We start from the raw sequence: 24,473 nt of genomic DNA on the forward strand, positions 1-24,473 counted from the left end.
TTTCAACGCGGAGCCAAGATCTCACGTCCTGTTATCAGGCTTTGTCGAGATAATGGACGCGCTAGAGGGCTCCACAGATGAGAGTTGAGTCCCTTCAGACTCAATGTAACCGGTTCGCATGTATGGGTAAAAGTAGCCGGGGTGGAATATGGTCAGGGCAGCCGAAGCCAGCGCAACCATTCTGCCAAGTTCATTTGTTAGCGAGGGAAAAACCATATCCAAAGAATCAAATAATGGGGCACTGTACAGTCCATCGAGAACAAGGAACTCAGTTTCGTTCCGCATTCTGGGATTCCCCCAGCCACCGACCATTTCGGGCAGCCTGAAGAAAAAGTTAGTTTCAAGGATCTCGGCCTGGATCGTCCCAAACGTACCGGTAAATGCACCGGACAAGAACAGCAGCGTAGGCAAAGACAACGCCTCCCTGGAATAGAACGGCCCTTATCCCCGCGCGCTTGGTCTTGGTATATGACTTGGCGGCATAGTTGCGATGGCGGCGGACGTTATAGTCGATAGCGAGGATACCGCATAGGATCATGGTAGCGACCTGGAAGGCGATGCCCGCAATAATAACATTATTGCCAGCCTCGAGCAGTTGCAGGTCATCCTTGGCGGAACCAGCGAGCCCACCGCCGGCTGCTTGCAGACAGATAGATCCAATATCGCAGCCGATGAATATCCAGGTGTATAAATTCGGCTTCAGGCGAGAGTGTTCGGGACCGTTCATGCGGATGAAATGCTTAATAGTCAAGTAAATACCGCCGGCAATGAAAGAAGGCCCAATGATTAAACAGACAATCTGGATTCTCATTCCCGAGTCGCTCCAAGGGTTGTCGTGCATTATTATTCGGCCGGCATAGCCGAGCATTTCGAGAAAGCACCCAGCTGCCATTGCGGCTGAAAACGAGTAGACCTTTTTCATAAAGCCCACGATGATCTGAGAGAAGAAGAGAACGGCGTAGACAGCGAGCAGCGCAGCGTTGGGCCCCAATGAAGGGTAGTATCCGTACGTGGTGGCCTCCACCGGGCAGTCGGGTGTCACCTCGACGCACGCAGCAAAACTGCGCGGCATGTTGACGATGCAGGCTTGCGCAAATTAAAATGAGGGTGAGGCAGCAGAAGAATTGGAAGAATTGAAACGGGTCACCGGGCTTCTGCGAGACGTGATAGAGATGGGGCATGCGCCGGCTCGGCCTCATCAAAACTAGTGATTGAAAGACGAAGAAATCAAAACTACGTCTACAAAATTGAAATGCCTTCCCCAGGGGATTCAGAAACTCTAAGTGTATATATATTTATACATGTTTTTTAAGGATCCTTGCATCGGTCATAAGCTCCTGTCAAACCGTCTTTCTTAGTATGACCCCGTCGGCACGTTCGGAGGGGCTCCGCGACTGCCAAGACTGAATGCGAGGAATCATCCCAAAACAGGACTAGTGTGCGAGCTTCGGATTTCTCGCTCTGGGGTTCAGGCAGACTCCATAGTTACTTCGTACATTATCTTCAGCCCCCAGCCAGGATACATGGCGCTTCACCCTGAAGGTCCACCTCTCTAGCCAACAAACTACGCTACAGTGGGGCCTGTACGCGTGGATTTGCAACTTAGGTAGTTTACGAGATGGTGGAACTCGGATCGTGTGTGGGTGGACTTTGATGATCTTCGATAGATCTACGACTCATGAATCTGGGCGGGAGTGGTTCCCAGTTCCCAGTTATTCTTCTTTTAGACGTGGAAAAGCTTTACTGCGGCTCTCCTTTTCCAGCTAATATTTACCCTCGGACTCGGAGGGAAGTTGTCTCCAGACAATTTACACATCCACTTTACGGACGGCAATAACGGGGCCACCTCTCGGTACCTGAACCACAGCCACGGCAGCCGTGCCTGGCTTCATCTGATCCTAGGCCATAGGAAGTGGCAGGACAACGTCGCCCCCAGTCCAGTCTCCAATCTTGAGTATATCCTGTACAGGGTTCTTGTTCTTCACTTTCTTGCCCTTGTTAGGCTCCTGTTTAATCTTGATCACCTCCTCTTGGATTAGATATACAACGACGAGGACCTCATGCATTTCGATTTCCAATTTGTCCGAGTCGATGCGGATTCCGGTATTATCGTTTGCGTCGAGATAAATGTGCCCTGGAGAAAGTTCCGTATTAGTGACGCCTACCATACGAAGAAGCATGTTTGCCCGGCACGGCACTCACAGTCCATCATCTAGTAAGCGACATCCCTCGCTCTCGGAATCACTCCGTCAATCTCAGTTTCCGTGCCCCCTCCTGATCCGCCGTCCGCAATGCCATTCACTACCACCGTGGGAGTGTACAATCTGTCCCGTCCCCATTTCTTAACGTAGTTCTTCTGACGGAGATGCGAAGGAATCCTTGACCAAGTGATCGAAGTACGTGACGTCGTACATGACCAGATGCACGTTAAAATCGTTCGTGGACTCGTGGATTCCAGGTATGACAGGAGGAAAAGACTCGCAGCCCTGCGCTTGAAACAGCTCTGCAAGTGCAAGAGGCTCGATTTTTAGAAAGCACGCGGCCGTATGCACATGATTCTTATCTTGGTCAAGAGTCATGTAGCAAGCCAAAGGGGGCGCCTTCTTGCGTTTGAAGAGCTTCAGCAGCGATTTCACGATACCTGCTTGACAACATCGAAATTGAGATTGTATCCTTCTGAAATTTCCATGCACGGGTACCATGCCCAGCTGCCATATAACGTCAGAGTTGAATCGCAGCGCCACCCAGCGAAGAGAGAAGAGAGAAGAGAGTATAAAGGGGGAATAAAGCGTGCACTTAGAAACCTGAGAATCGCGAAGAGCAGCCTCAGAATCAATAGCATCGTCCGAACAACGCTGCCACCCACAGGCGCACCAAAGTCCCCTTTCCATATTGATATTGGACCCCTTCTTTGTTAGCCTTACTTGATACAATTCGTCATGGGCATCCTACGAAGCACCCTATTAGCCCTTTCATGGCTTGCTTTTGCACATGGCAAAAGCTCTCGCTCTGGCCACGCACCCAAACCTTATTACCCTCCAACGGCAGACTACACCGATTTCATGATTCCCGTGTCCGTCGCTCCCGAGGCCCTTCAATTCGCTTTCCCGAAATGGGAGACTGACTACGATCTCGTCGATTTCCTGGCAGCTGCCACAACTCATCAAAACCCTGATACTCAGTCTCCCATTACCGGATCCGTTGTGGGGTAAGCTACCTACGAAGTCGCCGCTTCTTCCTGTTCGCTAAAGAACCTCAGTGCCAAGTCCAAGACGGTCCTCCTAGCCACACACGGCATTGGACAAGCGCGCTCCCATTGGAACTCGCCGTTCCGTCCGGAAGAGTACAATTTTGTCCAATTCGCCGTCGACCAGGGATATTCCGTGTTCTTCTACGACCGGCTGGGCCAGGGATCGAGCCAAAAGATCCCCGGGTTTGTCAACCAAATCAACATCCATGTGGACATTTTGAAAGAGCTGTAGAAAATGGTGAGGAGCGGCGAGTATACTGAGGCAATCGGGAAACCAGAAAAGCTGGCGTTGATGGGCTTCAGTTTCGGAAGTTACATCATTCATGCGGCCGTCGCCTCAAGCCCGGAGATCGCGGATGCTGTGGTCTTGACCGCTATCGGATTCAATATCACGGGCATTTATCTCAATGGTCTGGTCAGGAGCTTCGTTCCGCGAATCGCAAAGCTACAAAATAAGAAATATGGGAAATGGGATAACGGATACCTGATCTGGGTGGACAAGTTCGCGCAGGTTAATACGTGAGTGTGTTTCTTTGGGAAGCGGAATGATTGAGTCCAAGCTCACACCAAGACGCAGGTACTTCAAGTAGCCCTTCTACGACGCCGAAACCGCCGACTTTGCTGAGGAAGCGAAGCAACCTTTCGGCTTTGCCGAGTTTTACGCGTTCCCTCTTGGCAATGGGGGTAACTACGGTAAGTTGGGAAATAGCTGATTTTTGTCCTACTCATCCTCCTCGCTGTTGCCAGACTCACTGACAATGTTTTCCGTGAGCAGATGCTAGCAACTTCACAGGACCAGCCCTTGCCATCACAGGAAGGGATGACTACATCGTATGCGACGGCAAATGCGATGGCATCTTTGATGAACCGGCTCGAACTTTTTACAAGAACGCGCAGCCATTTGTGCCCTATTTGCATCCGGATGCCAGCCACAACTTCAATTTCCATCATAATGCGACGGAAGCATACAAGGTCATCACCGACTTCTTGGCGGGGAATCTAAAGTAAACGTTGAGATGGTAGACGCGTCACTAGTCCGCCATATTATTATCCCCATCGTGGACGGATGATAATTATCGCATTGGAGATTCGAGGGCAATGGCTCCATTTCACTTCTAGATCAGGATACTTTAATCCAGTTTATTTATTAGTTATTTTCATCCAGGCTAAACTAAAATAACCATCTTTTCTCCTAATCTATGTACGTGTGAGGGATGCCATGGAGCAGCTGCGAGGGAGTGGAACTCTACACCTGGAACAGCCAGTAGTGTCTCATCTTCAGGGAAAGACTGTCAGGATTACCTTCAGTAACAAGACATCCCATGCACTTCACTGCAGTATTGGGGAGACGGGAAGTGGGAAACTATATACATAAGATATACATATCATACAAATTAGACGACAGGTGGGTCTATCGGCGGCCGGTGGTCTCTAAAGATGGAGATTGATCGAGAGGGAGAAGAGGGAGAAGTGGGAGAAGAGGCTTGGAATACGCAGCTATTAATTGACCAAATTTATACGGATACTAAAATAAGACGGCCTTTTAGTGGACTTGGCTGATTTATCCAAGGAAAAATCAAAGTTCATCCTTGCCGGGACCTTCGTGCGTCTTGACAGGGCAAATCCGACCCTCGCCATCAGCTTCCCATGCCTCACTACCCACACCCGTCGTAACGTAGAATAAGCCTTCGGGATCATACCTCTCCTTTACGGCAAGCAACTTCTCGTAATTTTCTCCGTAAAACTGACGCTGCCAGTCCTTCTGTTGGAAGTTGCCTTCATTCGAATATGTTCCCGAACCAGGCGTCGCGGCTTCGAGAGCTGGCATGATGACGTCGGCGACTTCATCTTGGTACGTGGCCATCTCAGTGTACGGTTTCGTCCAGTCCCAGGGAGCCATAACCATACAATGTGCTAGGGCCTCCTGCCAGGCTGGGAGGACGGCATTTCCTGGTGTCGCCGCCCGCGAGGCCAAGCTCGCGTCGAAACCTAGGCAGCCCAGATAAAAGCGACCGCTTTCAACGCTGCTACGTAAGGCGTGATGAATGGCCTCAGAGCCGTCAGCCATATCACGCCGCGGTATCAACCTGCTCGTGATCATGGCAGATATGGGGAATGCGCCATATGACAAGGGGCCGAAATGTGCCGCGTAGAAATCAAAGTAGCTGGCGAATTGACTAGGTACCCATACGTACTCAATACCTCTGCGTTGTAGGTCGGCAAGGAATGAAACCATATCAGGCGGGCCGTGAAAGGAGGGGAAAGCAAGGATATATTGAAGACGTTCTTGGTGATCTGGTACAGGACTGAGGCACCCGTGCCGTCGACAAGGCTTGGAAGCTTGTCGTGGAATGCACTCACAGCATCCCAAAAAGTGTCCGGCCCGATCGAGGAGTCGTTGAAAGACAGGAAACCTCCGCTAACTGGCCCATCCACATGCACCTTGACAGTCATGGACAAGACCACGCCGAAGCTGCCGCCGCCTCCCCCTGAGAGCGCCCAATAGAGATCCGTATGCTGCGATGGAGTGGCAATAAGGTGTCGACCATCTGCTGTGACAGCCTCCCATTCCAGGACATTGTCGGCACTGAGCCCGTAGAGGCCGCTCAAACTGGAGTGTCCTCCACCTTGAGTGTAGCCGCCAACAATACCAACGCTCGGGCAACCGCCGCTAACAACACGGTATCCGTATTGATGCGCGGCCACGGCCGCTTCTCCTGATAGCACGCCAGCGCCCAACTTCATCGCTGGGCCCTCGTACTCGAGGCTCTTATAGTCTGATATGACTTTGATAGATTTAAGGTTGTGAGTCCAAAGCGCGAGCCCGCCCCGACCATGAGACCTACCCAAGAGACTAGGACGGAAAGTTAGTATTGATTAAACAAATCCACAGAGAAACAAAATTCAATATCACTAACTCATGAACTCATGGCCGGTATTCTTGATTACTAGTCGAACATTATGTTCTCTGGCAAATTTAATACCGGTGACTACATCTGCGGCGCTGCTAACGTTGATTGAGTACCGCACGTAGTCTCCCAGCTCACAGGGGGTCGAGCGTGGTGTAAAAGGAGTGCAGAAGTCTTTCTGGAAGAATCCATTCATGAGTCCTCCAGCATCATGGATGCCTGTGTCTTGTCAGCAGTCGCGGTCGCGGTTATGGTTGAAGGCAAACAGTGTTTGGTTAGGAACCTACTGCGTCTGAGCTAAGTTCCACTGTTCTTTCTTGGCCAAGCAGGCGGCTTCGTCGTAGTTTGGGTCGTGGCAAGGGGACGCAGCGGGAACCGTCGCCACGAGCCTCCCGAGTACCGTTTTGTTTAATTGGTTCCAAGCCTGCTCGCTTGGCCAACCTCGGTCACCAGGAACGACGCGGCACACCTGGTGGCAGAACACTGCCGTGGCTTGGAGGCAGAGAAAAATTGAGCGGATTAAGACCATGATTCCGTTTCCCAGAACAAAGAAGGAAGGAAAAAAAACACTCCCAGATTTTGGTGTGAAAGGATGGGTGGTGAGAATTGACTAGAGGGTGGGAACACCTGGATATGAAGTATCTCTCCGAGACTGGTCAACGTTCTCCATGATCGACGACAGTGTATTGGTCAATACACGAGTAGGATCATAATATTGGTCGGGACTCGGAACGTCCGCTGCTCCGCCTTTGTCCGGTTCCAAGGACAGAATCCAGCTGCAGTGCATGCTGATGAATTGAGCTGTCATCTCAGCTGTGTCTTTCGGCGGAGCATGGAGGCCTAACTCCACCGTCACCCAGGGATGTGCCCATTAATGCGGGCTGCAGGGTGAACGCTTAAATCTGACAGACCCTCTCCATCAATCCCATCTGGGCATGCCAGTGGGATAAGCAACGCATCCTGTCAAAGCCTATGTCGCAAAAGGACCGCCGAAACTCAGGCGAGAACTCTTGACTTAGGCAAGTCGAGCCCCGATGGTGACAGCCGACGCATTTGCTATCGGTACCCGAGGGAAAGAGACAACGCGTTTTCCGCCTTTTACCTGCGATTGATCCCCTCAAGTTATGCTTTGGACGAAGGGGATATAGCAGCCCAGGCCACCTACATTCTATTCAGCTGTGAGTGCCCTGTCGCGGGGCCCTCCTGTTTTTCGACACTCCGGTCGCAGTATTCATGGTATTGTCTTTTCGTCGAACCGTCCAAGTTTCACAGCTTTAAGTTAATTGCGGAGGTGAAGACAGAGGTGCCGTGGTGCGCGGTGCTCGAAAGTCACGTCTCCCCAAAGACAATGGAGCGGCCAATTTGATAGCTCCTGGATTTATTACCCCGCCTTGTCTCTCGGTACCTGGGGACCTGGATCATTGCTCCCTCTCGTTCTCCCATTGTAAGACTGCACCGTTTCAAACGACGTAAGCTGACAGTAGGATTCGGCTTTATGTCAGTCTCACCAGTTCCAGCTCTGGTTGGGGCCTCCGAACCTCGGCCGGGCCTTAATACCTCAAACTGGTCATTGGCCAGGACTAGCCCAGTCGCGTAATTGAGCTATGGACCCATGCAGGGGTGCCCTGGTGAGTCTTCTCTCGGAAACGGGATGTACGGCGGAAGAGGCTCTCCGTTTCGCTTTTCATGTCGGGAAAGCCGAGATCCTTAGTTTTCGAGGAGATATGGCCATAAAGCACACGATAGAATGGGGATACATGTGTGCTCGTGGGCACATATAAACGTCTGAGGAAGTTCTGTCTCAGGAGTCTCATCTCTGCTAAAATAGGTTAATAACAATTTCGTCCTCATCTCGAACTCATCGAACCTCTCTTCCATCTGCACTACGATTATGACGGGCCAGTTTCCACAGTTCGCAAGCCTTCCCGGAGAATTGCAGAGCCATATTTGGTAAGCCAGTTACTCCGGATCTAAGATGCATGTTTTCCATGTGTGTATATCCAGGGAACGCATTGATCGAGCCTTCCGCGGTCTTCAATGAATATAAGCACTCACAAGTTCGAGCTCTACAACAAATACAAATCAAAGATATTCCTCGACGTTGTACAGCCAAGCGCAGCGACTAGCTCGACGGACGGTCTCGGTGGCTTAACAACAATATTCAGCCGTGATCCTTCTATATATTTGTTCCTCCAATCAGTTGCTGCAGTTGTGACGAAGCCTCGAATGTCACTAAGAGGAACACACCCAAGCCACAAGATATCAACATGGTTTATCTACCTGGCCAGAATCAATGGGTTCAGTACAACAACTCGATTGATGTCTTGGCTTTAAACTTTGGCGCGCCAAGTGAAGTACCAAAGTGTTCACCAAACGGCACCTGCCTTAACCATACACCGGACCACACTAAGTCTCTTTCCGGTGGCATTTCGGATGTTCTCGAGGCTATATGGTGTGATGAACTGGCGGAGACACTGCACCAAGCAAAGCGAATTGCGCTTAACGTTGACGAAATCCGGTCCCCTTACGCGGCACGGAATACTACCACCGAGGAAATGACCTATTTGGCGTGTTATCTCCAGAAGGACCTCAAAGTTCTCTATCTCATCGATTATTGCGTTGGCCGGTGCAAACTATGCTCCAAGGGCGTATTGGAGGCGGCGGATCTTCAGCAAACGCCGGCTCTCGGAGGCAACAACTCGGCAGCTATGTTTGGCTCACATGATACAACTTCGAGGTCACCAGATATCATTGCAGGCGTTGGGTGCTTTTAGAGGGAGATTTTTCACCCTGAACTTCTCGGTTGGTACGAAGAGCACCCCGCCCGAATTCTCGTCCAAGCGCTTGACGAGGCTATAAGGAGTATACAAAGTCCAACCGGGCCGTATCGTGGCATGGGGATACTGGTATGCCGGGACGAGCCAATGGGGGGAGTGGAAACGCCGATAGTCACTAGTCACTCCTCTAATAATCCCCAGCACCCACCGGCTCAGGACGCATAGGCGCAATGCCAATGATGCGAGTGACGGAGGAAAGTTCACATTGCTACACTGAGGATCTCCCTGTCCCTGTTCCACTTGTCGTCGTACGCTAACGAGGTAGTTTTGAGATGGGTGATAGCGGACTTGGTGGAAAAGGATTTTACCACAGCGAGTAGAACCAAAACTAGACAAACTGCGAAATTTTCCATTGTGGAGGTTGCAAGCTTATATACTCGCTCCTCGCCGGGGCTTCCCATCGCGTAAGGGTTCAACTCTAGATTGGCCCGATTTGCAGTTTTACCGCGAGAATCGTACATCAGGAGATCCGAGGAAGGGAATGATTAGTAGATCGCTAGGTCCATTTTATTTTGGAGAACAGTCAGAGTTTACACAAAAGTGCCATTATCAAAGCCTGGCTAGAGTGGTGAACCGGGGTGAATCACAGTTAAGAGCCCCAGTGCCTCAGAAATCGCTCCTCTGGCGAATCCGGCTTATTCCGTACGAAGTAGACGTCAAAACGGGACGGAAACGGAATCAGAAGAGAACCTCCCCCCCCCCCCCCAAAAAAACCCAAGTAACCTGACCAATAGACAAGAGACATGGGACCCCACAGCCCGATACGGTTTAAACCAGTCCATGTCCATGCCTGTGAGGGTGCTGACGTGATAACAGGGATCGCCAGACATTCCGCAGGATAACGCCCTACAGAGAAATGTGAAAAGCTACAGTAGTAATAATACACTTCGTACAACCCGCTTGTTACCATTTATGCTTAATGAAACTTCGCCTCTGTGATTTCTCTCACTTGCGCACGATCTCGCACAATAACAGTTCTCCGTCCTTGTCGCAGATAGCGAAGTCTCCTCATGCTGCTGAGCCGCGGTAACGCACCAGACCTACAATCCTCGAGGCTTCAGCGACACTCGCTACATACCCTACGCGACCTCGTTTGACGAACGAGACGACTTGAAAGAGAGCAAATACGAATGCAGCTTTAGCGCTCTTCCACTACCACCATCGCTACCAGCCTCCATCCATCAGTTGTCTCGAGGGCGCGTTTGTCACCTTTTGTGGTGAAAATGAATGGAAGTTCGCGGCACACGGCATGCAAACACTGTCGCGATCGCAAGGTGCGGTGTGACGGGGAACAACCGTCATGTCAGAAGTGCCGGAGGGCTGGGGAGGAGTGCATCTACCTCCCCACCCAACGGCCCAGCAGAGCTGATCTCACCCAAACCGTTGAGGCACTGCAAAAGCGCCTGTGTACGAAGATGCCCAATCATCCCTCACCCCTTCCCTCACCCCTTCCCTCTGAGTCTCTCCCTTCTCATACCACCCCTTCGTTTTGAGGCCGAGGCGAACGCCGAAGAAAGTTGCTGACATTTGGGACTCGCACGTATGCGAGTACAAAAATAAAAATGCATAGACGAAGCAGAAGCCCAAATTTCGAGGATGGCCCAGGCGAACAACAATTCCGCCACCGCTGCCGTCGTGACGCCCCGATCGCCGCCCACATACAACGCCACTGCGGCGTGCCCATCGAACGCCGACTTCTCGGCTCCTGCAGCATTCCACTGTCCTCTCCCTCCCTTCGCGTCATCGACATCTAACGGTGTTCCCCCCTCGACTCAATCCGGCGGTTACCCGTCCCTAAATTACCACGCGCACAACCCCACGTCTCCCGGCCCGTTGAACAACGACTTCCTGGCTTCTTTACAGTCGATCGGCAGCCCGCGCCCAACAGTCGAAAGAGGCGACCCGATGCGCCTGGGTGGTGACGAAGACGTAGGAAACCACAGTAGCAACGGAGAGGGAGAATTCGCCCGCTTCCAAGCCGAGAGTCAAAGCCAACATAGCCAGGGATACATCCATGTCGATGTAACCGCCTTATCGTCGCCGGGTGATAGCACCGCAAATCGGTCTTCCTCTACGACACACGACCCGGCGACGGCGGCAGTAGCTCAGGGAGCCAAAACAAACGACGACATTGGCAACGCCATCGCTATACAACTGGCCGCGTTCTCCTCAGCGGTGTTTCACAGCCAAGCCGAGATCGCAGGCATGTCTTTAGCGGTAGCAGAATACATCGCCTGGATGCGCAAGGTCCCCGCTGGTAACTCCCCGCCCAACACGAGCCTAGTCTACGTCAATGTACTCGAAGCCGTCGAGAACCGCCTCCGCGAGATCCGCGAAATCGCCCAGACGAGACCCCACGCTGCTTTCCGCGAAATGACGGGCGCGCTGCAGGCCCTCGGTCCTGCTGGTAGCTCTGTGTGCAATAACTTGGGGGACTTGGAGGAAGAGTTCCAGAAGAGGTCGGTTGATGTGGCGAATTTCTTCCAGACGCGGTATAACGCCTGCGCGTTGCTCTCAGAGCAGGCCCAGAATGTGCCGCATGCACCCGCAGAGAGGAGGGAATCTACTACCCAGTCTATCAATGGCCAGCAGCGCTAAGGTTCCTTATCGGTGGGCCTAGGCGCCGGATTAACTGGCTGAGTAGAGGAGAAGGGGCTAGAGATATTGGAGTAGGGGCCATTTGCAAAACTCGAGCGATATCCCTGGCGGCGACTTGTGGCATGTAATTATTGATGTTGCCTGTACCTGAGTACTTCATCGTTCAAAGTGGAAGCTGTGTCAAAGACGGAATGGATGGAGGATGTGTAGTATGCATGAAGAATGCTCACGATGGTGAAAACGAAGCAACCGATAGGATACATTATTTCCTCCTTCCCGAGAAGTTTAACCCCAGTGAGAAGAAAAAATGGCTGATGTCGACTCGGGGCAACCATACCCTCGGCGTCTGCAACCCTTCCTCCAGTCACACATGTGTCCCTCGTCGGAGACGAGGATAAGCCAGCACGCCCTAGATCGAGCCGCATATGCCGCTTTCGTGCAGGCATTGTGTTAATGCTAACGGCTGATCGCTTCACTTGTCCGGTTTGTCCCTGAGATGGTGGGATACCAGGGAGCTATTCATCCGTCTTAACCTCCGTTTACTCGGGGTCTGGGATTAGTAGTCCATCCACATTCCACACATAGTCTAACCTGTTCGGCCCCCGCCTTCTAGGAACACTCTATAAGATGGCGGATATGACATGCAGGATGCATCTAGAAAGAAAATCTTGAAAAGGACACGACTGCCGGATACGGAACACCGCAGGACGTTGCCATTCGTAGTTTTTTCAAAACCCGTACATATATGGCTTGCTGTGTGTTGTGAAACTAATGTGCGTAACCCAAGGCACGGTTTGCCCGGACCGGAACAATGAAGAATCGTTCCTGCGCTTAACAGGAGCTGCGGTCCGAGCCGCTCCGGCTACGTTCCGATATGGTCGCCGGATACAGCAACGGTACCACCAACGTACGACTGTGGTTCACCCACTATATAACTGAGGTGGCAGAGCACGACCAAATCTGTCCAGCTAGCGTAGAATGTCAAAGTTGCCCTTATTTATGCTCCGTTATCTGCACCCGGCTTATGCTCTCGGTGAGATTGCTCATCTTGTTCTCTTTCCTCGTGAGCCCGGACACCATCATGACGGCGATAAGTTGTTGGGCGATGATGAGATCCTGCTTTATCAGGGACTCGGCGTAACATTAGTAGGTAAAAGATAATCGATACAGAGGGGCTGGGTATTGGTCTGCTTCCAATTCGAGAGCCCACAGACATCAAAGGACATGTGATCTTGATTCCGGGAGAATTTGCGGCAAGGCCAAGACGAATCATGGAAATTCTCCCCCTCGTTATTACCAGATTCCAGACCGAGAACAAAAGCTTTGTGGAGTGACCGCAGCTGATGGCAAGTGTTCAGAATTACTTCATTTCCCCAACCCAATAATCTGTCACTGGAATGAGCCGATTGGTAGCACGTGCTTTCCATCCTTGATTTGATTGGGCAAGTTTCTAAATCCCGAAGAAACTTTGATATGTCACCATTTCTTGGTCAGGAAACCAGATAAATAAGAGCGGGCATTTCCTCGACTTGAGCTTCAGAGTTTTGATTCAAGACTCAATTAACTGGGCGACATCAATTTGATGTTTCTTTGCGCTGTCACACTTTGGCATGCACCCAAGCCTAGAGATAGATAAACTCGTAAATTAATAGAAGAATTAAACCCCTAAATACACCCGTCGAAATGGGTGTCAAAACGAACTGGTTCAGCTGGTCTCCAGCAGACATGAGCGAGAGATTCTGGAACACAATCCGCCAGAATTACTATCTCGGCTTCACGTCTTTTGGAGGACCTCCGGTCCACTTCAAGATCGTGAGTGTGCCTGCCGTTGGTATTCCTTTCCTCGCCAACCGCGGGAAGAGACGCCATGGACCCCCACAGACCTGCAGCTCCCGCCGCTATGGTTGCCGCTAACCGAGCTCCGATTTCAGTTCCGTGACAAGTTTGTAACCAAGCTGAAATGGATCGACGAGCAAGTGGTAAGACGACGGTTCTCTCCTACAGAGGGGATATGGCGGAATATTGACAGCATGAACAGTACCAGGAACTCTTCAGCGTTTGCCAGGCCTTTTCAGGCCCTGGCAGCACCAAGATGCATTACTGCATCAACCTCATCCATGACGGCTTTCTCCCGGCCTTCCTAGGATTTCTCATGTGGAGGTAGGTTCCTCAGCACAACGCGGACATGCCGCTTTTTGAGCTAACCCGGACGAACCACGTTCAGCTTGCCCGGCGCATTGGCAATGTACGGCCTCTCCATCGGCGTGTCGAACATCGGTGACTCCCTCCCGCGACCTGCCTATGCCCTCCTCTCTGGCCTGAACGCTTCGACCGTCGGAATCATCGCCCTTGCCGCCGTCCAGCTGTCCGAAAAAGCCATCACTGACAAACTAACCCGGATTCTCGTATTTCTCGGCGCCGCCGCTGGAATTCTGTACAACGCGCTGTGGTATTTCCCGGTCCTCATGTTCCTCGCCGGAATCGCCACCATCATCCATGATTTCCGATGGCTTCACGGGCCCGTCATCGCGATCGTTACCTGGGTTCGCAATCTCCGCAAACGCAGCCGACCCGCCGAGGAAGAAAACATGGAAATGACGCAAGACAGCCAAGCCAACGGGAAGAATCAGGCTTCTGAGACGCAAGACCAACAAAATAAAGAGCCTTCCTCCGCCGAACGAGAACCCCGCGTAGTTCCTCAAGAGCGCATTCTCAATTTTTCGTGGCAATTTGGCGTTGGCTTAATCGTCTTCTTCTTCCTCACCTTCATCGCAATCATGGTATTGCGCGGTGTTCTTCCCGGCAAGCCTCTCCTGTTCAGCTTCTTCGCCAACATGTACCTCGCCGGAACCATCATTTTTGGCGGTGGTCCCGTCGTTATTCCCCTCCTCCGTGAATATGTCGTCGCGGAGAACTGGGTTAGTGCTCGAGATTTCCTGATCGGACTCGCCATTCAGCAAAGCTTCCCGGGTCCGAACTTCAACTTTGCCGTATATCTCGGGTCCCTGACTGCCATCAACGGAGGATACAACTCAGCCCTCGGAGCGCTATTGGGTTTCATTGGAATCTTTGCCCCCGGTCTCATCACGGTACATGGAACCATGGGTGTTTGGAGCGCCATTCGCGGTCTTAGATGGGTCAAGTCCATGCTGCGAGGCGTAAATGCTGCGGCTGTTGGTCTCATCTATACCGCTGTTTATCGCTTGTGGCAGATCGGATACATGGACGAAGGATATCAACAGGGCACTAGCCTTGCCTTGGAGCCATGGATGGTTGTCATCACGGCGACGAGCTATGTCGGTGGTTACTGGTTTGGTGTGAGCCCTCCGGTCGCCATTATCGCCGGCGCCGTGATGGGTCTGATTTGGTATGGTGTTGTTTCGGGATAGTTGGCTGGAGGTAGAGACTGTTGATTCGTTTCGAAGCATATCTCTCATTAGCCCTTTAGGCATGGAAGGATGAGATAGGACATAATATGGGGGACTGTGTTTATTCGCTTCACTTCGTCTTCATACTTTTTTTCCTCTCTTTTTTTGGACGGGATACCCGTCGTAAACGGGCTGCCTGGCGCTCTTGCTTTGATAACAGGATAAAATTGAATGCAGGTCAATCGAATTCGCTTTTTATTGCTGGACCGATTGTGAGCTTTAATAACTCCATATTCTCGCACAAGTCTTGCTGGAAGAGTGACGTTATTAACCCTACAAGATGGGAAGTGACACCCTGCCACAGCGGGATTTATTGCTTCGAATTGTCCAGCATTGATGGAGTGCGTCTCGGAATGGATCGTGCGTTAACGCTTTATCAGGATTGCAGAACCTTCAGGATCCCCGTACAATTTTGTTTTTCAGCCTGAATGAAGAATCTTACTGAGACCCTCCATAAATATACGTGAGGGAAGAGCCTCCCTCTGCTCGACCTTTGTCTATATTATTTGAGATCGTCTAACTACGAACATCTCGATATCGCTTTGAAAATATATTTAACCGTCGTTCACGATCCTCCATTAAACCCCATTCGAACTTCCACACCCCTGACATCGTCATCTGCAGTCACCGTAATCCTATCACTGAGTTGCGCCACCTGTGAATCGGCCATTCTCTCATCGTCGTATATCGCCCAACCCGTACCTGAGCCAAATGCCCAAGCGGCAGCGATTTGGTAATATATGCTGAACTGGGCGTCCACAATGGTCTGCGGATGCCGCTTCTTGGTTGCTGGCGCGCCGACGACATTATAGCATGCAGGCGAAAGTTTTGACGCCCATGTTCTCTGGCAGGAGCACTCTTCTCTCTTCTACTGAGACTTTTGCGGCGATGTCAATCGCTGTATGTGTCACTCGGCAGGCTGGGAATGGCTTAAGAGCCGTGGATGTGAACACCCAAGTAGACCCCAGGCCAGAACATAAATCCGACAGATTTGCGTTCTCGGAATACGCATGCGAAAAGCCGACAAGCCACCTCGTAACCAACAGCTAGTGCAAGTAACAGGCGCTTCCCTGTCACCCCGGAACTTTCTGCCTCCGCAAGGGCAGCGGGTATGATAGCTGCTCCGGGGTGGAGGACGGCCTCGGCCATGGTATCGTCAAAGTCAAAGGTATGTGCAAAGGCGCCGTTCAGGAGCGCGGCATACTGGGGAGTAAATGACATCCCCTCTGGGTAGACGGTGTTTTGGCCTGTAGTTCCCACAATCTATCTGATGGGCCTGCAGGAATGTGTTACTGGATTCTCCTCTTTGCGCGGCGCCAGCGGCAACGCCAATATGATCGATGAGGTCCGATAATTTCGGAACAAGTCCTGACAGGCATGAGTCGAATGTAGTATTAGCACAAATTCGCAAAACGCTTCGGTGATATTTTCTGCGTCAAGCTGAGCGGTTGGAGCAGTCGACATCTGGACGATAGACTCAGTAGCGTCCGGAAGGTCTGTTTTAAGCTCGCGAACAAGCTCGTCGGGAATGTGGACACTACCGGTCATGATCCACCTAGCCGTCCTGATGAAGGAAAGGGTACGGAATACAGGCGTTTCCTTGTTACCTTGTCCCCCCTCGACGATTACGTCGACGGGCATGACTCCTAACGGGTGGTGAGTCCTGAATGTCGAGCCTGAGAGTGCGTCACCCTTTAATAAACAGTGGATGACTGAGTACATGACACAGATGGCTTTCGCGGGGGTAGGAACGCGGTTATGTTGGGGTTGGGCGAACTTCGGCGAACTTCGGCAAGCCCATCGACTTTGCACTAGTTGGTAAAGCTCCAGCTTCTTAGCAAAGCTAATCATCCACTCATCCGCTGACCATTAGAAAGGTTTAGTGCCGAAGCTACTTGGAGGTGTCCCAGTTTCTTTCTCAGTGTCAATTCATGCAAGAGTCACTGCTCTCGCCCTGCTCTGACTGGGCCGAGACGGACGAGGGTGCCAAGGGCTATTGATATTACATTACGCCTACGCTATCAGAATTTACCTGGGGTAATACACCATAACACACACTCTTATTGTACACTGCTACACTAGATTTCCTGTGAAGGTTCTCGGTGTCCAATTTAATTCAGCGAAATCGAAGTTCGCCGCCCAGTCATAGTCAGGGAACGGTTCATCGGGAAATATCATCATATCGTTGATAGCGTCTGCGCCTAAGAAGCCCTCACTTCGCGTTTGTGGCTCACCAGGACTGCCCTCAACGGCACGAAGCGTGCCTGTTGTGTTTTCTACTGCAATGTATTCTATTAGCATTTAATCCTAGATAATAAGTGGAATGGGCCTTCACACCTCTCGTTGTAGAATCAGGCCCGTCATCGCCGTATGGGCTTGGTTGGCCGCCAAATTCCTCTCGCCACCACCAGAAGCAATCAAAAACCACGCTCATAGCAAGCCGGCTGCGAATCCTACTCCGCAGACCATCCACTTTACCGTTGGCGTATGTAAATATGTTCTTGCTTGTCCATAACTGGCTCAGCAGTGTAGTTCCACGAGCTCCTAAGTCATCGCTTTGAAGCGTGGCTCGACGGGTGAAGTGTATTGCCGAAAAGTACGCCTGCTCGGCGGCTTCTCTATCGACGTGATCTAAGAGAGAGCTTCGCACAATTTTTAGGATAGTGAATGCTGCGAGGGTAATGCACCTGTCGATAAAAACGGGGCACACATCTACAAATCCACTCCGCTGATCTTCGGCCATGACTGCTTCAATTACCGAGCACGCCTTGGTATGCAACCGCAACAGACCAGCTTGGTTTGGAAAGTCGGAACGTTCGAGCATGTAGTACGCCAGGAGATGAAGCTGGCAACACATCACGTAAATGGTACCTGTAAGACTTTAGCGGAGAGATCTGCCGACCTAGGATTCCGGGTGACATACCGATCGTGCTACGAGACTGGCCTAGCAAATCTGAAAACTGAGCATCGAAAACGCTAATAAATGGACTTAGCGCGTTGGGACGAGACATGGCCGCCTTGTCCTCAAGAGTCTTGCTGATAGTTATGGTTGAAGCCATCATCACTTCATGCACCCTCCACCGGAGCTTCAAATCCTCAGGAAATTCGGAGAGCGCCGCGTCCGCGTCGAATCCAAATGCCACAGAACTGGTCAATACAAGAGGAGGTATGCCTTCACGTAAGCTCGTGCTATAAAGGAATATTAGTGAAATACTTAAGAGGGGGTATAAGTCGAAAAAAAACGCCAACCTGTGACATATCATGATACAGTGAATCCAAAGGCGCGCTCGAGAGAGGTTTTGTGATCGGCCCGAATCAACCTTCGTCCGAGCGAAATCCTGACCCGAGTGAGTTACATGTAGGCCAATCTGCATAGCGAGATGTAAGGCAGCACCACTTAGAATATGACTGATATCCTTGTGCATCGTATTGATCGGGACGGGCCAGACACAAAGGATGAGGAGGCCTTGTATTGTTTGTATCGGATTCGACCGGCTTTCCAACGACCTCAACGCGAGGGAATTGATGCGCGGAGCAAGCATACTCAGCAACGTGGGATCTCTCTCGTATCGCCTGCTGCCGACGAAAACGATGGCCCAAAAGAGAAAAGGAGACAGGTCATAGAACTGGTTTGGGCTAAGCGAATAGTCCAAAATTGGCAAATGCGGCAAGTAACGTTGGAAGAATCTGTAGGCTACTGTCAGCGAACGATTCAAGTTCCAGAATCTTCGAACATTGTAAGCAAGTGCGCCTATTGAGACGTACATAGAAAAACAATCCCGGATTTTCCGAGCATCGAAATCTTGACCATCCAAGCTTCTCGAACAGCAGCAGTCCCCGTCAGAAGATGCTGGGGACACATAATGGCTTTCGGACGGTGAGATGCCAAACGTTCTAGTCATGGATGTTGAGCCGAGGGGTATATTTGTGATCAGCGGCGTATCTACCGCGTTTCCTTCGGGAGCTTGAGGTTCGGATGATTCAGCCAATATGGACACAAGTTCGACAGTGTCGTTTTGTTTCAGCCGATCTAGTTCGCGCTGGAGCTGTGCTTTCGTTTGTCGGACATGGGAATTTGATGAGAGAACACATGCGAGCCCCATCCGGCGGCACCGTGAACAAGTGTCGGGTGGCTCTGCGTCACAGCGTATCTAGTCGAGTTAGTATGGTCGATCCGGAATCACGTTTTTCGAAGCTGTTTACCTTTTGTTGCCGGCATTCTTTACATGCTTTCCGTCTCCGCTCCGGAGGCATCCTGCGTTGCACCTATCGCCGGGTAAAATGTTCCCGGCTTACACGATATGGAAAGGCCAGCTCCAATTGCCCTATAAGGCCGTCGGATACTACTCAGAAGAGCAAATAAATGTTCTGAAAAGGGTGGGCTTGACCGTGGTAAAAGTTGGGTCGCGGAAGCAAGCAATAAGGAAATTAAATTGGGGAAAGGTCTTACCCCGCATGCAGCAATTCCACCGGCTCTGGGGTACAGAGAAGATGAAGATGGGTGAACCAATTCGGCTTAGCTTCCTTTGCAGCTGGTACGATCAGCACGCTTTGTAACAAGCTTCGGCCTACTTTAGCGAATGAGGTCCGTACATTCGGTCCCGAGGAAAGCTTGAGAGGATGAACCGAGCCTAGGTATCAGGTAGGGACTCGATTCTCGGATTTGCTGGATGAACGTGAATGAACGATGAGATACGGTGTACTCCTCCAGTTTACAGCTCAAACTGATTGCTCCTTTCTTGCTTTAATTACCGTTGTTGAGTGTTGAGTATCATTCGTGAATATAACAACTACGACGTTACCACTCGAGCAATTTCCCCGATGAGCAGCCACCTCCCTTTATACCGTTTCCGGCTCCCGAGTTATGTCGGCTAGAACACAATCCTTGGAAGAGATCTTTCCCAAACTTCATAAAGGCAGGCGTTATTCCCCCCAAGCCTATCAACTCCTTCTCAATCTTGCTCAATCCAAAGGCGAACTCCTTCTCGCCCACAATAACGGTGTTCTTACGTAAATCCACAGATATAGCGACTCCGTCCTGCGCGGCTTCAAAAAACTCGTCGCTATTGATCGTTATTCCAAGTAAACCGAGGTTTGGCTGGTTCCGGCTATAAATGAAGGCGAACGACTTTGCGATAACGCACCGAACTCCGCACCCTACTCACGATGTCAGTTATGATCTGGATCCTGCTTGCCCTTAGTTTACCTACCAAGAAGGGCCGAGACCGCTTGCTCTCGGGAGGAGCCACAACCAAAGCCCTTGCCAGCCACAACGATATCAAATCCTTGTGCTACTCGAGACCTGAAACCGGGATTTGTGAATTCGAGACAGTGACTTCCCAACTCGTCGTCCGTTCTTGAACTAACAAGATATTGTGCTGGTGCAAGCTGTTTAACTGCGTTAGGACAATTGCTTCGTTTCCAAGGTGCTGGCAAGCTCACCGCATCAGTATCAATAAAGTCTCCCAGCCTCTGAACCTTGCCGTCTATAACGCCTTCCCGTGCAACGCTCTGGGAAGTGTGTTCGGGTATATGGCTATATGCTGGTGTTTCCGACCTCACTCCTACTCCATCGTTGTGGGGGACTTGATTGTCCGCGCCAGAACTAGGCGGCTCGACGTATGGTGGTTCCGGGCTGTTCAATACTTCTCTAATGGAACCTCGCCCTTTGATTTGGTCCCATCTCTCTTGGTCGATCAGGTCAATCAGATACTGCGGATCCGTAATCTTCATTTCGAAAGAGGAGGCGGCGACAGTGGCGGCGGATGCCAAGTTCCCGATGGAGCCTACAGCTCGTTAACCTAACTGAATATACCTCATCGGAGAAGGTGCCAGCCAGGGCTTACCTGTTCCCATTCGATTTTCAAAATTTCTGTTCTGAGATGATAGCCACACCTCACCTTCACCGGCTTTGTCCGCAGACATTCCCACGCAGTAGCTGCAACCGGGAAGACCGATTTCAAACCCAGCCTCGGTGTAGATCGCTGCCAGCCCTGTTTTGTGAAGCATATCAACAATAGGCCTGGAACCGGGAACTACCTTTCGCTTGCCCCTAGAGACAGGCACGAGACCCTTCTTCAGCCCCTGTTCCAGTACCAGCGCACCAAGTATAATGTCTTCCTCTGCGGTAGTGCATGCACCAATGAAACAGCCATCGAGAGGGGTATTCTCCATATCACTGACGGGCACAACATCGTCAGGGTTCGGGTATTTAGCTACAAATGACTTTGCCTTGGAGAGGTCAATAACATGTGTTTCAGCATACACCGCGTCTTCGTCGGGGCGGAAATAGTGAGAGCTCGATTTATGTCTGGCGAGCTTCCGAGAATTGACAAAATTCATCGTGGCGGAATCAGGAATGAATATCCCCGTTATGCCTCCGAACTCCTGTATATCGTTAGTATGGTATCCTGGACATAAACAACGTGCACAAGTCAGGTAAACTAACTGTAGTCATGTTGGCGATTGCAAATCGGGCGTCCGGAGAGAGATACTTCAATCCGGGGCCAGTATACTCGACAACACGATCCGCGGCCACCGTATTTCTCTTGAGTTGTTGGAGAACATAGAGAATGACATCTTTGCCCCCGATTCCTCTTTCTGGCTTACCGACAAATCGGATATTTACGCATTCAGGGACATTGAACCAGATCTCTCCCGTAACAAGAGCCATAGTGACATCCGCTACCCCCAGTCCGATAGCGAGACACCCAACTGCGCCTGAAGAGCAGGTGTGAGAGTCGGAGCCGATGATAACTGCACCGGGCTGGGCCCTTTCGCGGTAGAATTCTGTATGCATGATAGTGTACTACCTGATGGTTAGTTATGCTTTCTTTCGCTACTCTGGAGGCAAACCTGTAACATGCATTCATCCCTTGGTATTCAGTCATTTTGAAGACCTTTTTTGCTCGCTCAGAAGACTCGATCAGCTTCTTGATAATGGGATTGTCATTGACACGAGGATCAACAACATGGTCCCCGGCCAACCAGAATCGGTCATTTCGGAATATACCAGGCTTCCCGAGGCTATCATACGTTCGTTCCATACTCTGATATTACGCGTAAGAGCGAGCTTCGGCGATCGAAGTTTAGGCGCTACTTACACTCCAGGAGGCCTCTGACGCCATGATCCAGTCAACAGAGATGCGAATAGTTTCTCCGGGGCATACAAAATCTCTCCGGTCGACATCGTGTACCGCAAAGATCTTCTCTGTCATCGTCATCGGCCTTCGCCCCACAGGACGCGTCGGCGACGGTATGATTGGGGCCCTTGCCCTATCCTCCGAATTGAGAGATTCGAGCCCTAAAAGAAGTTATTGGGCACCCTTTTCCCGTCAAAATTTGGTGAACTTACATGTAGACACGAGAAACTGTATCTCTTGAATCGATATGTCGCTGATATCCCCTTGTTTCAACTCGAGGCCGCCGTAGTTGGCTGATGTCTTGCATATTCCAACCACGGTTCTCAATGCCGCTGCTTCTCGTGGTCTGCCCGTATCATTCAGGTGGCGGACTAGTGTTTCGATATCGGCAAGGGCATCTCCGCTCGGCGCCACTGCAGCTCCCGGAGGCTGTTACCAACTTTCCTTTCTTAGTACGTGGAGGATATGCTCACATTCGCTGCTAAACTCCTGGGTCAGGTCAACCCCCCGAACATGCTTCAAGAGGTCAATTACATGCGGGAGCATGCTGTTGGCGGCGGCCTGCATACTGACAGAAGTGGACATTCTCAATTGCTAATTGTAAAGATGAGGTTGGGTATAACAGGAACAAGGCGGCTGGCAAAGTATTCCATAGATCCAAGGTACATTTTATTTTCGTTAATGTATAATACTCAACTCCACTGGTAGACGGATGTCCTTAACACCACAAGGCATCCCTTCCAGCTCATATGCCGATATCTGTATGCAGTCGGCCAATATCGGCCAATATCGGCCAACCCCATATCTGTATTAGTGGCAAGCATATCCAGGCGGGAATAATTGGACATAGCGCGTCGCCGCTCGCCGCACTCATATGACTGAAGGTCCATCCGGAAACTTCCTCGGCGCCCTTCGACCAAGGCAAGGCGACACTAACCGCATAACCAACTTTACAACATCAGGATCTCATGGCGCAAATCCCAGAAAATAAGCAGAAAATGTCGAGCGCCGCGAAGCTGCGCAGCTTCCTGGAGCCGGGGAATGGCATATTGGTGTGTCCCGGAGTTTATGATGGCTTCACGGCAAGAATTGCCCTGCGAGAGGGATTTAGTTGTTTATACATGGTATCTAGTCACTATCCTTGATTCACGTCGAAATTTTTGGGAAATGAAAGCTAAATAGTTTAAAGACAGGGGCTGGAACAACCATGTCGCGACTTGGCATGCCGGACTTGGGGGTTGCGACTCTTAACGACATGAGAGACAATGCGGCGATGATAGCTTCGGTTGATCCATCGGTGCCGTTGATTGCGGATGCTGATACTGGCTATGGAGGTTTGTTTGCTTATTGCATATACTGCTTTTGAGTATTAAGTCTGATATGAGCAGGCCCGCTGATGGTTGGACGAACGGTGTCGGAATACATACGTGCTGGTGTTGCCGGCCTGCATCTGGAGGATCAAGTCATCACCAAGCGTTGCGGACACCTGCTCAACAAGCAGCTCGTTTCAGAAGATGAGTTTCTCGCACGAATCAAAGCCGCCACAATGGCCAGGGAGAAAGCTCAGGGAGATATCGTAATTATTGCTCGGACGGATGCGCTTCAATCTCTCGGGTATGAAGCAGCGAGAGACCGGTTGAAGAGAGCAGTAGAACATGGAGCAGACGTTGCGTTTCTGGAAGGGATTAATTCTGCAGAAGAGGGTCGACGTATTTGCCGAGACTTGGCACCAACCCCTGTTTTGTTCAACTGTGTGGCGGGAGGGGTCTCCCCCGAACTCTCTTCTACAGAAGCGGGCGAGTTGGGGTATAGAATCATCATCCACCCTAGTTTCGCACTTGGGCCAGTCTACCGCGCCGTATCTGAGGCCGCCAAGTGCTTGAAGTCTACGGGCTCTGAGAAAAAGTACGCGTCGGTCGTGTCGCCGAAGACTGCGTTTGAAGTCTGTGGATTGCGAGAGGCGGTTGAGTTTGACATCGAGGCCGGGGGGACGCTCTACTCGGTCGGTGTCTAGTCCATGAGTTATTTCTGCTGGGACACGATCTAATAAGATAATCAACTCAGGACTATTGTTTTTCATATGATTCGCAAGTTGGTGGCTTCAGGTCTCTCCGTTGATGGCTTGCGAGCCTTCGGAAAGCATAGGTTGGTGTGTCGGCCCTTCGCCGAACTTCGCCGGACTTGGCAACCTAAGCCCAATCTGCACCCCGCAGCTGTCCAACGAAAAGAGGATGTCGTGGAACCACACCTCTGGTATCTTACCTAGGCAGCTCCTGGTTCTGAAAATTCCGGGGTCAAGCGTGATACTT

At 51.1% G+C, this 24,473-nt stretch overlaps 7 protein-coding genes and 2 pseudogenes across 7 annotated transcripts; 5 read left to right on the forward strand and 4 right to left on the reverse strand.

Moving 5' to 3' along the window:
- Positions 1–21: 21 nt before the first annotated feature.
- Positions 22–1,072, reverse strand: SAPIO_CDS2000 (uncharacterized protein; the record flags this gene model as incomplete). The annotated part of the gene is made up of 2 exons (XM_016785140.1): positions 22–181; positions 375–1,072. The coding sequence occupies 2 exons, from the start codon at positions 1,070–1,072 to the stop codon at positions 22–24; spliced, it is 858 nt and encodes a 285-aa protein (XP_016645437.1).
- Positions 1,073–1,898: 826 nt separating this feature from the next.
- On the reverse strand, positions 1,899–2,209 carry SAPIO_CDS2001 (uncharacterized protein; the record flags this gene model as incomplete). The annotated part of the gene is made up of 2 exons (XM_016785141.1): positions 1,899–2,134; positions 2,203–2,209. 2 exons carry the CDS (start codon positions 2,207–2,209, stop codon positions 1,899–1,901), a joined length of 243 nt encoding a protein of 80 aa, XP_016645438.1.
- A 730-nt stretch (positions 2,210–2,939) lies between these two features.
- SAPIO_CDS2002 (uncharacterized protein) lies at positions 2,940–4,258 on the forward strand (the record flags this gene model as incomplete). Its single annotated transcript, XM_016785142.1, has 5 exons — positions 2,940–3,208; positions 3,260–3,433; positions 3,494–3,761; positions 3,841–3,943; positions 4,026–4,258. The coding sequence occupies 5 exons, from the start codon at positions 2,940–2,942 to the stop codon at positions 4,256–4,258; spliced, it is 1,047 nt and encodes a 348-aa protein (XP_016645439.1).
- Positions 4,259–4,826: 568 nt separating this feature from the next.
- SAPIO_CDS2003 (Tetrahydrocannabinolic acid synthase) lies at positions 4,827–6,688 on the reverse strand (the record flags this gene model as incomplete). The annotated part of the gene is made up of 4 exons (XM_016785143.1): positions 4,827–5,427; positions 5,553–6,027; positions 6,097–6,104; positions 6,447–6,688. 4 exons carry the CDS (start codon positions 6,686–6,688, stop codon positions 4,827–4,829), a joined length of 1,326 nt encoding a protein of 441 aa, XP_016645440.1.
- Positions 6,689–8,426: 1,738 nt separating this feature from the next.
- On the forward strand, positions 8,427–8,933 carry SAPIO_CDS2004 (annotated as a pseudogene; the record flags this gene model as incomplete).
- Positions 8,934–10,592: 1,659 nt separating this feature from the next.
- SAPIO_CDS2005 lies at positions 10,593–11,594 on the forward strand (annotated as a pseudogene; the record flags this gene model as incomplete).
- Positions 11,595–13,277: 1,683 nt separating this feature from the next.
- On the forward strand, positions 13,278–14,983 carry SAPIO_CDS2006 (uncharacterized protein; the record flags this gene model as incomplete). The annotated part of the gene is made up of 4 exons (XM_016785144.1): positions 13,278–13,406; positions 13,526–13,573; positions 13,633–13,754; positions 13,819–14,983. 4 exons carry the CDS (start codon positions 13,278–13,280, stop codon positions 14,981–14,983), a joined length of 1,464 nt encoding a protein of 487 aa, XP_016645441.1.
- A 4,837-nt stretch (positions 14,984–19,820) lies between these two features.
- SAPIO_CDS2007 (Maleate hydratase) lies at positions 19,821–22,731 on the reverse strand (the record flags this gene model as incomplete). Its single annotated transcript, XM_016785145.1, has 10 exons — positions 19,821–20,085; positions 20,167–20,179; positions 20,233–20,410; positions 20,465–20,533; positions 20,591–20,808; positions 20,869–21,409; positions 21,471–21,830; positions 22,126–22,325; positions 22,377–22,577; positions 22,638–22,731. 10 exons carry the CDS (start codon positions 22,729–22,731, stop codon positions 19,821–19,823), a joined length of 2,139 nt encoding a protein of 712 aa, XP_016645442.1.
- Positions 22,732–23,371: 640 nt separating this feature from the next.
- SAPIO_CDS2008 (putative oxaloacetate hydrolase class protein) lies at positions 23,372–24,178 on the forward strand (the record flags this gene model as incomplete). The annotated part of the gene is made up of 2 exons (XM_016785146.1): positions 23,372–23,498; positions 23,553–24,178. 2 exons carry the CDS (start codon positions 23,372–23,374, stop codon positions 24,176–24,178), a joined length of 753 nt encoding a protein of 250 aa, XP_016645443.1.
- Between the last annotated feature and the right edge of the window lie 295 nt (positions 24,179–24,473).

This window comes from Scedosporium apiospermum (assembly GCF_000732125.1).
Source record: "Scedosporium apiospermum strain IHEM 14462 chromosome Unknown SEQ_SAPIO_0077, whole genome shotgun sequence".
NCBI classification, from domain to species: Eukaryota; Fungi; Ascomycota; class Sordariomycetes; order Microascales; family Microascaceae; genus Scedosporium; species Scedosporium apiospermum.